The sequence below is a fragment of the Octopus bimaculoides genome, chromosome 6 (assembly GCF_046866305.1).
Source record: "Octopus bimaculoides isolate indiv1 chromosome 6, ASM4686630v1, whole genome shotgun sequence".
NCBI lineage: Eukaryota > Metazoa > Mollusca > Cephalopoda > Octopoda > Octopodidae > Octopus > Octopus bimaculoides.
Window position 1 is genome coordinate 114,350,180 of NC_142933.1, and position 14,201 is coordinate 114,364,380.

Below are 14,201 nucleotides of genomic sequence, written 5' to 3' on the forward strand. Positions count from 1 at the left end.
TCCTGTACCCATATATGCATGGATATATATTTATTTATTTATTTAAGGGCATTACAATACATAAATGCCTCACGCTAAGAGGGACTCTAAAGTCAAACTACCATAATAAACACATTTTTACCGAACGCGAGGGAATTCAACTCTCAAAGCTAGACCCCTAAAAACAAACTAAACAGTAAATCATGATTTCGTAATTATTGCAGTAATATGCACTCTTTACTCATCAGTACACGTATGGTCAATCCATAAAAATAAACAAAAAAATCAACATACCAGACGAACACTCCATGTATTCAGCATAGTACATAATACATATATCTCTTTTACTTGTTTCAGTCATTTGACTGTGGCAATGCTGGAGCACCACCTTTAGTCGAAGAAATCAACCCCAGGACTTATTCTTTGTAAGCCTAGTACTTATTCTATTGGTTTCTTTTGCCGAACCGCTAAGTTACGGGGACGTAAATCACCAGCATCGGTTGTCAAGCGATGTTGAGAGACAAAAACAGACACACAAACATGTACACACACATACATATACATATATATATATATATATATATATATATATATATATATACATATATACGATGGGCTTCTTTCAGTTTCCGTCAACCAAATCCACTCACAAGGCTTTCATCAGCTCGAGGCTATAGTAGAAGACACTTGCCCAAGGTGTCACGCAGTGGGACTGAACCCAGAACCATGTGGTTGGTAAGCAAGCTACTTACCACACAGCCACTCCTGCACCTATATGTAAGTATGTACATATATGTATGTATATATGCATATATTTATATAATATTTATATTATCATTATATATAGATATATATAAGCGTGGTCGTTGCCAGTGCCGCCAGACTGGCTCCCATGCAGGTGGCACGTAAAAAACACCTTTTGAGCATGGTTGTTGCCAGTTCCGCCTGAGTGGCTCTCGTGCCGGCGGCACGTAAGAGCACCAACTACACTCTCAGAGTGGTTGGTGTTAGTTAGGGCATCCAGCTGTAGAAACTTTGCCAGATCAGATTAGAGTCTGGTGCAGCCTTCTGGCTCACCAGTCCTCAGTCAAACCGTCCAACCCATGCCAGCATGGAAAGCAGACGTTAAACGATGACGATGATGATGATATATATATATATATATATCCTATGTATGATATGCACAGAAACAGGAAAAACAGATCTCAAAACATGAGTGTATATATATATCAATATTTCGTAGACAGATAGATAGACAGACAGACAGATATCTTTTTATTATAGCCACACAGGGCTGAACACAGAAATTGGACAAAATACAAGCGTAGAGTTTTTCATTTTCGAGGTGGGGTGAGTGGGACACACAAAGAAAAGTCAAATCAATAGGGACTGTAATCGTTGGGGTGTGTGGTGTACAAAAATTACAAATTTTCCAAAAAACGGGTATAAATAATGTTTACAGTTTAGGTGTACCCTTGGAGAGAAAAACCTACAAAAAAGCACCAAGGTTACCTCAGACAGTTCAAAATGTACATAAAAATAAGTACCTTTTCTCTCATTTTCTCTTTTTGTTATAAGTTTATGCTTAAAATGGTGTCATCTTTCATACTTACCATTCTTGCCACATTTACCCATTTTTTATTGAAATTTTCATTCAACAACACTTTCCTCTCTATCCTCATATTCCTTTTCAAGCGGTACTTGAAAAAGTTGACAAGTGGTTCGAGCGTCAATACATACAGAAGCGCCGACAGGAGAATCCCTGACGGACCGAACGCGTGATGTTGAACGGTTTTGACAGGTGACCGTTTAACCAAATTACCGATCGGATGCCGCTATACAAGGCAGCGATCTAACCGCGGAAGACGGGACCAAAGCCAGCTGCCCTGAGGACGGCCACCAGGTATCGATGGTCAACCCTATCGAAGGCTTAGATTGATCTAAATTGATCAACGCCCCCACCCATGCCAGGATCCTTAACTACCCTGTCCATGATGTAGCGCATGAGGTGGAGGTTGTCATGGATGCTTCTGCCCGGCACGGCGCATGTTTGCGCCTTGTCGACCAGTTTATCGATGACAAGCGCCAACCTCTCGGCTATTACTTTGGCCAAAATTTTCAAATCTGCGTTGAGCAGAGTGATGGGCCTGAAATTATCTATAAAATTCCCCTTGTTTGGGTCTTTCTTCAGCAATGTCACTGCACCTCGGCTCACGAAACCGGGAATTCTCCCGTTTTATTGCCAGTTGCAGTAGACTGATGCCAAGAGGTTTCCAAACAAGTCTGGCATTTGGCAATACAGCTCGTAGGGTAGACCATCCAATCCAGGCGACTTATCCCTCGCGCAGTCCGCCATCGCATCCCTTACTTCAGCAGCTGTGATGGGACCCTCACAACACTCTGCTTCTCCCGCCGAGAGCCGCGGCAGGCCGGTCAGGTAGGCACTGAAGTCCATCCTGCGTTCCGACCCACCGCTCACACCAAACAGTCGAGCAAAGTCCTGTTGAAAGGCCCCACACATCCTTTCGGTTTCGAATAAACTGCATCCCTGTTCATCAATTAGGGACCGAATGGTGGCTCTGTTACCGCGTTGCGCCTCCACCACCTGGGCTTCTTGCGCAGCTTCGATCCCTTCGTTCCTTAAGGCATGCATTTTAGCTCTGACGATGCAACCTTCGTGTTTGGCATTGAGGTGTTGGTCGAGGGCCATCCTCACAGCCAAAACGTTGGTTGCGCTGCCAGTTGTAAGTGCCTCTTCTAGTTTCTTGACTAAGTCTCCCTCTACTCTATTTCGATCTATCGCTAGTTCTTTACTTAACCTAATAGATTCCGATTTAATTGCTATTTTCAGGGCAAACCACCATCAGTTGTTAACGATGGCTCCTGTTAATGCCCTCTTAATTAATTCGCTAATCCGGTTCCTGTAAACCTGCCACTTCCACATAGTCTATATGCGTGTTCCAGTCCCCTACTAACAGTAAAGGTCGTGACGTTCCCAGGAAAACCTCTAGACGTCTAAAGAAATCCGCGCGACCCGTTAAGGACGGTGCATACACTGCCATCAGACGGAAAGCACACCCGTTTGTGCCATCGACGTCCAAGACAACCAGCCTACCCTCCGGGTCTAGGAATATTGGCCTTACTTTTAGGTTCAGACTCTTCCGAAAAAGCACCACGGTACCACCACCACCCATGTTTGGCAGACAGGGAGAAAAATAAATGTCGAATTGTCCGCCAAACATGGACTTGAGGGCCCGCGGGTTACTGAGTCTGGTTTCACTGATAGCTATTATTTCTATGTTCTGTGACCTGATGTCATTTAGAAGATATCCTTGCTTCCAAGCTGATGCCAAGCCACATACATTTACACAACCTATTTGAAGCATAATTTAGTCGAAAAGCGTAAAGAGACGAGAGAAAAGGTTACTTACTCATTTCGACAGTTTTACACTGTTCCTCCTTAGAAGTGTCTTGGAGTAAGTCTTTATACAATTTTTTGGAAAGGTATTTTTGGAAACCCCCTACCGCATTTGGATAGAGGGATTTGAGTGTGTGGTGCTGTGTTGGTGTCAAATATAATATTTTCATATGTTCTGGTGGTGTTGTTCTTGGGTGATTGTTTGTTTTCAGGTCATCTTCACATATGTTTGTGTGAGATGCAATATAATCCATTAATTTTATGTCTTTCGTGTTTATGGCCGAGAGCATTGTATGCGTTTTTATGATGTTGGTGTTGGTTTGGTTGTGTAAGGGGCTTTCAGGGGTTGTGTACCTCCCTGCTTTGCTTGTGTTTGGTTTTGTCTTTTTTAATCTTTTTCTCTTACCCCCTGCGGCTATCTGCCATTCCACCGGACTGTCATCGTTTGATGAAAAGTCCGACAGATCAGAAGGGGGTAAGGGCAAGGCATCAGGTTCTATGCCTGTATTGCGGTGTGTGTGTTGTTGGGGATTTAGGTTTTGCATTTGTTTTTTCTTCGTTGGTGTTTGTTTTCTTCCTTGTTGTTCTTGGTATTGGTGTTGGTCTATCTTTTGATGTTGGTGGTGGTGTTGTTTCCCTAATTGGTTTCGGTGTTGGAGTTAATTGTGGTGGTGTTGATGGTGATGTCGTTTGGTTTACTTTGTTGATGATATGTTGTTGATGGGATTCTATTTTTTTTATACACTTCTCGGATGACTCGTGGGTTTGGTGGTGTTGGTAGCAAAGGTTGTTTTTTATTTATTTTTTCTTTTGGTTGTAACTGTTCTTGTTTCTTTTTTTTTGTGCCAAAACGCACTTTGATATTAAATGCTCTTGGCTGCCACAGAGGTAGCAATGTGGTTTTTTTACCCTCCGCCACCACATAGAGGCTTTGTCCATTTTCCAAGTGAATCACATTCGGCAATTTTTCCAGTGAATCTTGATCCATCTGGATCAAGATTTCAATGGATTTTCCGGTCCAACTGTCATTATGGACAACAGTGGTTTCTAAAACGTTGATTGTTTTCAAATGAAAACATATCGCCGAAGTAATCCACTTCGACTCAATTTCCGGAGGGACATTATTTATTTTAATTTTACTTACAATGTAGTATGGGACCATGATGAGTTCATCATTTTGTAAGGCTTCCATACTATGTATTTTCGCCTCTTCTTCATTATTAAACCGAAATTGCACCGTATTATATTGCGAACCCCAGTTTATATACTGTTTAAGTTTCATAATTTTTTTTGGCACATTTCTCAATGTCTATTTTTGGAATTGGTTCTGTTAATTTTTTGCTTTTTCTTATTATTTTGTAAATAATTCTTCTTTTTTCTACGTCTTCTCTCACTTCTTTTGGTGTATGCAATATTAAATTTTGTCCGGACGTAGAAAAAAAGGGACCTGGTCTCTATGAGTTCTTTGTTTGTTAAAGGTAGAATTTCTTTTTTTTTGTTTAAGCATGTCTGCAAAGTTTTTGTTGTTGTTGTCGTTGTTGTTGTTGCTGGCATTGGTGGTGGCGGGGGTAGGAGTGATAGTGTTGGTGGTGGTGACAGGGCTGTTAACAGTATCCATGACGCTGACAGCGTTCGCTAAAGCCTGTTGCTGTTTTGGTGCGTGTGCGCGTGCATGAGTTCTTTTTTTGTTCTCCTAGCGTTTCAAGTCTAGGAAAATGTTGGTTCATGGAAGATTCCGTCCAGCGTTCTACAACATTTCTCGACATTTTTCAACGTCGGGAAGAAAATATATAATTTTAAAAAGGTTGAAACTGTCCCTAAGGGCCAATTCCTACCTTGAAAACACAATAAAAAGAAAATTGGGTGCTTCACACACCTTATATACAAAAATTATAACAATATGTGGGCAATAAAAGGTCAAGAATAAAGATTACTTTCGGAGCCGATGTGTCAACATATCCGTAGGTAGATAGATAGATAGATAGATAGATATGTGTTAGAGAATGAATGGGTTGATGTATACCGGACGTATTACTAAACTACGCATGCGTGATTAGCCTAGCTCTGTGTCCGCTTCAAGTTATCAACATCTAGCAGCAAAAATGAGACTGGCAAAGGTAATTATAATATAAATATATGTGATTTTTATCTGTGTAGATATATGTAATAATGAAATTTATATTTATTGATGTAAACCTACAGTTGCTCAAAATATTCAGAGACGTTTTAGATAATTTGAAGTTAATAGGAAAGTGTAATGCCTTAAAGTCAACACGAGCCAATCTCTACGTGATTGTTTGACCAGCTCGAAAATAATAGAGAAATCTACCTAAATTGGCCCCCTACTGTTCGAAAGGGGGAAAGGCACACTAAATAGTGTAATACTGGATACATGTTTGTCTCTGAAAGAAAAAATAGAGGGTTACGTGCAAGACAACTTTGATTATAAACGTCAGCGTAGCGGACAGGACGACCTTGGTTGGCATTGAAATAAAATGTGCACTTCGATCTTCAGATTTAATCACTGGAAAAATGAAGTAATTAAGTAAATAGGGAATTATTAAATATTTTCTTCTTGTGACACGATTACATACATAATCGTTTCTCCGCCTTTTATTTATTTATTAAGTTTATTTGGAAGGTCTTCCTGTTTAACCATATCTTTCGACATTGACATACCTGTTTAGCAAGATTTACTTTTCGTCCAAGTGAATGTCTTTTATTCACATCACAAAATTATTCCCCGGAAGGAAGTCATTAGTTGAAGAAACTGTTATGCACAACTCAATTAACTCACCACTAACTTAATTATTTGACAGGTCTTCTAGTTAAAGCATATAAAAATATTTACTGTGAATAGTTCATCCCTCTTTTCGAAAGCTTTTTACCCTCCATCTTATCTGACTATTTATCTTATGTGTTTTCTTCAAATATTTCTTAATGATGCTAATTAATGCCGTTTGTTTCAGGATGGAAATGTTACGTTCATAAATTAAAACGGCAGTCCCCCATGATACGACCGTAAAACTCAACAGAAAATACAAAGAAAAATAATGTCAACAAATCCGAATGTTCTTAAATTTCTAATGAATATTTCAAATGTGCATACTTAATTATATTTTATTTCTAAGTAGATTGGTGGTGACTCCACTAAATTCTTGTATAGGGCGATGAAACCGTCTTTAAAATAATCTAGTAGAGCCACTACTACATTTCTATCAAACAATACTATCAATGTTAAATATATATTTTATATTTATAAAATATTATTTCTATACCGTAATATGAAGGATTGTCACTAATGCAATCCTATTGAGACAAGGCTAGCGTTTCCTTTCTTAATCGCAGTAAAGTGGGGGAAATCCTTATGCCATAATTGAAGGGCCGAAGGTCATTTATTTAGAAGTTTATTTAGTAATCACCCAAAATTATTGACTAAAATATCTTTTCTGTAGCACATTTCCATGCTGTTCTTTTTTGAACTTCTTTAGTCAGAAAATCCTGACCTCCTGTGCAGTAGAAGTGGGCAAAGTCAAATTCATTTAATTCGGTTTACTTTTCAAGGGAGACAATTATTGTTTAGGCTTAAATTTTCTGCTTGAAATAGGTGTGACAATCTGTGTATTTCCTTGTTCCATTAGCAACGCAATGACGCTATCGCTTGTAAAAGAAAGCAACCAATAAATTAAGAAGGTGTTATCTAATTTGACATGTAAATTTGATTAAATACTATTCGGCTGATCTTCATATCTGCTAGAGTAGCCATGGGAAAAAAAGAGTATTTTATCTTTTTGATCACTAATGATTTGATCATTGTAAAATACAAGAAGCTATATTTTAACTGAAATATGTGGTTGAAAAAGATCTAGAAATAGTTGATTGGTGTTGACTACAGTCTGTGAACAAATTTAGTTGGATATTGTAAGCATAGGCGCAGGAGTGGGTGTGTGGTAAGTAGCTTGCTTACCAACCACATGGTTCCGGGTTCAGTCCCACTGCGTGACACCTTGAGCAAGTGTCTTCTACTATAGCCTCAGGCCGAATAAAGCCTTGTGAGTGGATTTGGTAGACGGAAACTGAAAGATTCCTGTCGTATATTTATATATATATATATATATATATATATATATATATATATATATATATATATATATGTGTGTGTCTGTGTTTGTCCCCCTAACATCGCTTGACAACCGATGGTGGTGTGTTTACGTCCCCGTAACTTAGCGGTTCGGCAAAAGAGACGGATAGAATAAGTCCTGGGGTCGATTTGCTCGACTAAAGGCGGTGCTCCAGCATGGCCGCAGTCAAATGACTGAAACAAGTAAAAGAGTAAAAGAATATTCCCCTGGGTACCCAATGGCAAACTTTCAAAACTTTTGTCCTTTTTTTTTTTTTTCCAAAATTTTTTGTCTTTCCACCCCCACCCCCTCAACTATATCTGTACAGCTGCGTCACAGGCATGGGTGTGGTTTGCTTTGCAACCACATAGCCACGGTTTCCATTTCAGTCCCACTGCATGGTACCTTGACCAAGTGTCTTCTGTATTTCCAGGCTGACTTAATCCTTGTGAGTGGATTTGGTTGATGGAAACTAAAAGAAAAACTTTGTGTGTGTGTGTGTGTATCTATTTATTCACCAATATCATAAACTTTTTTATATATATATATATATATATATATATATATATATATATATATATATGTGTGTGTGTGTGTGTGTGCATATTTCTTCATGCTGTTTTAAATTAATCATGCATTATCTTGTAGCAATTGATGTTTTAGTGATCTGATTGTTTATTTTTAGAATGACTTCATACAATAGGTGTGAGAGGCCAGATCTGGCTGATTTGAACATAAAATTGATGAAACATTTGGGCTGGATATAGCTGATTTAAATGTGAAAGGGTTAATATTGATTTCCAATTTTGGCACAAGGCCAGCAATTTGGGAGGAAGTTTAAGTTGATCAACTGGGACCTCAGTAGAATCTGAACTCAAAATCCAAAGGTCAATGAAATGCTGCTCAAATGCATGTTAAATAAACTAGAGAAATATATTTTTTGTTTCTTATTTTCCCTATTACTTTGCTAACTTCAAAGTTGTATTTCATTTCTAAATTTGATTTTTTTTTTTTTTTTTTTTTTTTTTTTGCTCTAGTGCCTGTACAATAGCTTGAAAACACCACTTGGAACTAAGATTACCAGTGGAGTATATCCAAACACTGGTATTTACAAGAAAGTACAAGACCTTCAAACTCTTTTCCTTGTAAGTATCAGCTACTCATTAGCCATTTAATATTTTAGCATTCTAGCTTGTTCAGTATTTAAATGGAATGCATTTTTGTAGATACACTCAATATGGTGTTAATAAAATTAAATTGAAAACATTCTTGTTAAGGGTCTAGATGAGTACACACGTCTTTCATCATCATTTAACATCCATTTGCCATGTTAGCATGAGTTAGATAGTTTGATAGATATCCAGAAAGCAACAAGACTGTATTTGAACTCCAATGTCAGCTTTGGCTTGGTACCTACAGCTATATGTCTTTCTTAACACCAACCACTTTATAAAATATTGGGTACTTTCTTTCCTGCCACTGGCCCTAGTGAGCTTGCCAAGTAACTTGCAAGGCATATCAGGGAAAAAGGTATTAAAAAAAAACCCTCACTTACTAAGAGGGGTGTATTTGAGAAGGGAATGTGAAAGTGGGTGGCTTGATGCCAGGTGTTGAGAGGCTAAAGTATGATAGAGAGACAAGCACTGGTGTCTTGTTATAGGGGAGATACATGGCTGAAGAAGATTAAAGGAAGATAGTGATGGAGTGGGTCCTAGAGCAAACTGTCAAGGTACAAGGAGGTGAGTATCGGAGAGAATACAAACAGTGGGTCATTGGAAGGGATGAGAGAGTGGATACTTTCACAAGAGTGTTAAATGTTGTAGATTTTCATGTTTATCGTTTTGTATTTGTGACAGTCATAAACTCTGTAATATGACACAGAACATTTAAAAAGATATTTATGCCATTGCTTGATTTAACGTAAATTATCTCTTAAATCTGGAATGCTTGGAAATAGAATGGAATTTGGTAAGAAATAATATTGGGTTATTTTTAAATTACAACTCCTATGTCCATTGACTGTAGTCTATAGCCTGTGTAGGTTAAATGATATATATATATATATATATATATATATATATATATATGTATGTACCAAGATGAAATTGGTCTGTGTAATCAAAGACATTTGAATATTAAGTTAATGATCTTTAAAAACATTGAGTGTGTATATATATATATATATTGAGTGGTTGGCATTAGGAAGGGCATCCAGCTGTAGAAACTCTGCCAAATCAGATTGGAGCCTGGTGTAGCCATCTGGTTTCACTAGTCCTCAGTCAAATCGTCCAACCCATGCTAGCATGGAAAGCGGACGTTAAACGATGATGATGATATATATATATGTGCACACACACACATGTACTCACATACAAGGTGTTCGTAAATTATCTCTACAACTTCCACAATTTATTGTATTGTATCATCTGGATGTTTTGTGTGCAACCAATGGTGTTCACATGGAAGTGTTCTGATATTTCTAATAAAACTGTTTGCTATTAAGCTCTGCTGTGTTATCCTTAGTTCTCTCTCTCTCTCTCTCTCTCCCCTATATTTTTCACACTGCAACAGTAATTTATGAACACCTTGAATGTGTGTGTGTGTGGTTATTCTTTGGTTGGATTACTGACCTTACTTTATTCTAATTTTGTTTTCTTATTCTGTTTTGTAGCGCGATGATGGATTGTTAGTTTGGCAAAAGCGTGGCACTCGAGATCGATTTATGTACTATTTCTCAATGGCCCTCATGGCTTCTGGTGGTTTACTGTCTGCAAATATTCTGTACAGGATGTCTTTTGGACTAAAAGATGGAAAATAGTCACAAAACCACAGAACTAATGAACTAGTAATTCATGTTTTTTTTTCTTTTTAACTAATGAATAACTTTCTGCCAAAATGTACTAAAATGTGAATAAATTAGTACTATTCTTTAGTAGTTTGATTTTATTTATATAATTTTCCCAAATGAGTGTGGAAGTTTGATAAGACTCAAATATGTCTACTTCGTTTGCCAGATGGTTTTAATTACCTTGATCCACTTCCATACTGCATTTTCTACATTTAGCAGAAAATTCCAAAAATTACTTGATGTTATTGGGGTTATCTATCATGTAGAGAAATTTTATCTATAACTGCATAGATAATTTTAGTTAATCAAAACTTTTCCATTTGTTATATTATATTGCAAGATTATACTATATTCTTATTACAACAGGAGACCTAGAGATAGACCAAGAATGAATTGGTTGAGTAATATCCATAACCTCAGTTGGCCACACTTGGGAATCCATCCAGGAAAATGTAGGACCCAATGAAGGAGCTACCTGGGGTCTCTATCTCTATAAACTTCCAAGGAATAGTAGCAGAGAAGGCAATGTATTTACTCTGCAACTAAAATCTCTAGTATTTATAATTGCTTTCTCTGCTGATAAAAAAACATGATAATGAACTTGGTCCACAGTTTAACATAGAAAATGTAAGGCTGAGTAGAGCCTATATCAAATTAGCATTCTGCTAACATCTAGTCTTCTTTTCTACTGAATTATTTCTAGGCTATCCATGTTATTAAACCATCTCAGCATCTCCTTATTCAGAACAACCCACTTCACATCATCCTTCTGCACCAGACATTTTGGTACTTCAAATATCCATCATACTTGCTTACCTCAATATTTCCTCCATCAAGACACTCTTTCCTTTTTTTTCAGCCACTTAAGAGAGGTAAGAATAGTGCCCATTACCCATTTTTTTTTTCTTCAGGACCTCCAATTTAAGTAGGAGGAAGTTAACCTCAAACTAGAAACTTGGCTTAATCATTTGCAACACAATGAACTCAGTTAAATGCACCCAGCACCCAGTGTTAAGCAGAGTAATGAATTATAACCATCTAAGAACTTAAAACTAAAAGAATTAGTATTACAAGACTCTGATAATTGCACCAGTCTACCACCTTGTTCTAGTGCTTTATGCTTTTAACTCCCAAAAGAATAGAAGGCTAAGTTTACCTCAAAAGGATTTAAACTCGTGACAAATTCAGCAAATCATTTTAGTGTACACTCTAATAACTCTTCTCACTCATCCCATTTCACTGAACATTTTGGTTCTTCAAATTTTTTATCCAGCTGTAGAAACCAAGCCAAAACAGACTGTCAAGCTGTCCAACCCAGGCCAGCATGGAAAACGAATGTTTAGTGGTTGTTGATGATATATACATATTGCTTACATTACAAAGATCAAGTTTGACCAATGGTTGAATACTGTTCCAGTAACTGGAGCATTGATATTGGTACACACATTAGCATTCTAGACTGCATCTAAAAGCAATTAAAGCTAATTAAAAATGATTTACTCAATACCATGCTACAGCCAATTGTCCTTGGCAACTCTGTTCTTCCCTGTTTTTTTTTTTTTGTTTTTTTTTTTATTGCTACCATTACTATAACAGGATCTGCTCTTCTGATCATCCAGTGGAACAGGAAGTTACACATTTGTGCAACATGCCTACCATTTAGATCAATAGTTCCCAAACTTTATCAGGCTGCCACCCTCTTGACACTCGAGCCACATTCCTTCCCCCCCCCCCCACTCAGCACCACAAACATAGACCACTTTCTTCACAAATAAAACTTAACCTAATTAACCCATTATTGTTTGCCACTCTATTATTGCCCCACTTTTCCTCAACACCCTTTTTGATCTTTCCATTGCCGACAGTGGGGCCAGTACCGCCCGCTTCGGGAACCACCACTGATTTAGATGAACCAACCAAGGTTAGACTGACGAAAATAAGTCAAACGTCTACATTGTTGCTTGAACTGAGAAAAATAATAGCCAAGTTTCCCTACCAGCTTGTCATTCTAAAAATAAACAATCACATCATTGATTGCATAATGCATAACTAATTCAAAACGATGTGAGTAAATACGCATTGCATTAGACAGTAATCTAAATGTTAGATGGTTAAACCATTATTCCATTCAAGAGCGATCCTTAAAGTACATACTTACTACATTTAGGAAAAAGGTATTAGTCAAGTTTATTAGTTACTATTGAAGAATTGCAGTATTCAAGTGGGTTTTGGTACTGTATTTTATTTATGGACAAACATTGCATTTGAACAGGATGTTATAATAAAGGGAGATAACTTATAAACTATTGAACTAGAAGCTATCAAGTTATGTTAGAATTTCTTTGGTTACAATTCACTACCAACATGAATTAAAATTACTCTTCTATGCAACTATTTACCTTTTCATGTCCCCTGTAGCTCTAGAACTCCACCATGAGTTGTCTCCTGTACCCCCTACAACTCTGTCATAAGATTGTGACATAGAGCACCTGATGGAACCCACTCCTCTCTGTGTCTGACTACAGCAAATTTCTTTCACAAAGAGAGCGTAGTACTAATTCTCAATACAAGACTGTTACTTTATTTCACTACACACTCAACCCATAAAAGATGAAGGGCAAAGTTGATCTCAGCAGGATTTGAACTCGGAATGAAGGAAAACTGAAACAAACACCACAAAGTATTGCATCTGGTGCTCTATCATTTTACCCCTTGATAAAAATATTCATGTATAAAATTATATTTCAATTAAGGTGAGATTACACCTGAGCCAACAAGGGAATATCTATATTGTCACTCAATCTGCTTGAAATAGAAAGGAAAGGGTGCATTAGCCAACGCATCCTCATTTCACTTGAAAATAACATAGGATGGTCACAGCTAGAAAGCTCTTGCTCATAGGGTGGTGATTGATAATGACTAACATAGTACTAAATCAATAATCTGTACATTAGAGTTATTGATTACTTCTACGGTCAGCCCTGATTGACCAGAGTTATGATCAAATGTTTTCCAACCAGGACCATCCAGCCTTTCCAACAGTACTTATGAATACATTACGTCAGCTCAGCTCATGTATTTTCAAAATGCTTGGGGGATTTAACTGCTATATCTAGCATGTAGTAGTTCCTCTCTAACCTATTTGGCCATTGAGGTATTCATGTGATATAGAGCAAATTAGTTCAGTAGAGCCCTTCTCGAAGCTATATCTATGGGGGAAAGTTATCAGCTCAGTATTATTAGACAATGAGATGTCATGATAGATGAAAATAGTAGATATAAATTATTCAGTATCTCTCAAGTTTTATTTACTTACATGGACTGGGCAACTGAAAACCCAGGGAATTTGGGGGGGGGGGGGGGGGGCAGCCCCACACATACCTCATCACAAAGACAGCAATGGTTCAAATATTTTCAGGAAAAAAGTAAGTTCTCGAATTAATGGCCTTTGATGCCATGTATGGCCCACTTAAGCACTACACATTTTCTCCCTTTTATTTTATTACACATTCAACCCATAAAAAGGTGAAAGGCAAAGTCGATCTCAGCAGGATTTGAACTTGGAATGCAGGAAACTGGAACATCAGAAGATATTTCACCTGACACTCTATCAATTCACCACTTGATACAAATATTCATGTACAAGTTGAGATTACACCTGAGCCAACAAGGGCACAGGTATATGGTCACTCAATCTGCTTGAAATAGCAGCCAAATTTTCGACTCATACACATCACTCTTTAATAAAAGAAAGGGAAAGTTGAATTAGCCTTTTAATAATATTATTTCTTCGCATGATTTCTTAAGCTTCCAGATCCTTCATCTGTTCATTTAT

At 37.5% G+C, this 14,201-nt stretch overlaps 1 protein-coding gene across 1 annotated transcript; it reads left to right on the plus strand.

Moving 5' to 3' along the window:
- The first annotated feature begins 1,234 nt into the window (after window positions 1-1,234).
- LOC149135382 (uncharacterized) lies at window positions 1,235-10,446 on the plus strand. The gene is made up of 3 exons (XM_089354452.1): window positions 1,235-5,514; window positions 8,556-8,663; window positions 10,190-10,446. Exons 1-3 carry the CDS (start codon window positions 5,500-5,502, stop codon window positions 10,334-10,336), a joined length of 270 nt encoding a protein of 89 aa, XP_089210578.1. The 5' UTR covers window positions 1,235-5,499; the 3' UTR covers window positions 10,337-10,446.
- Window positions 10,447-14,201: the final 3,755 nt, after the last annotated feature.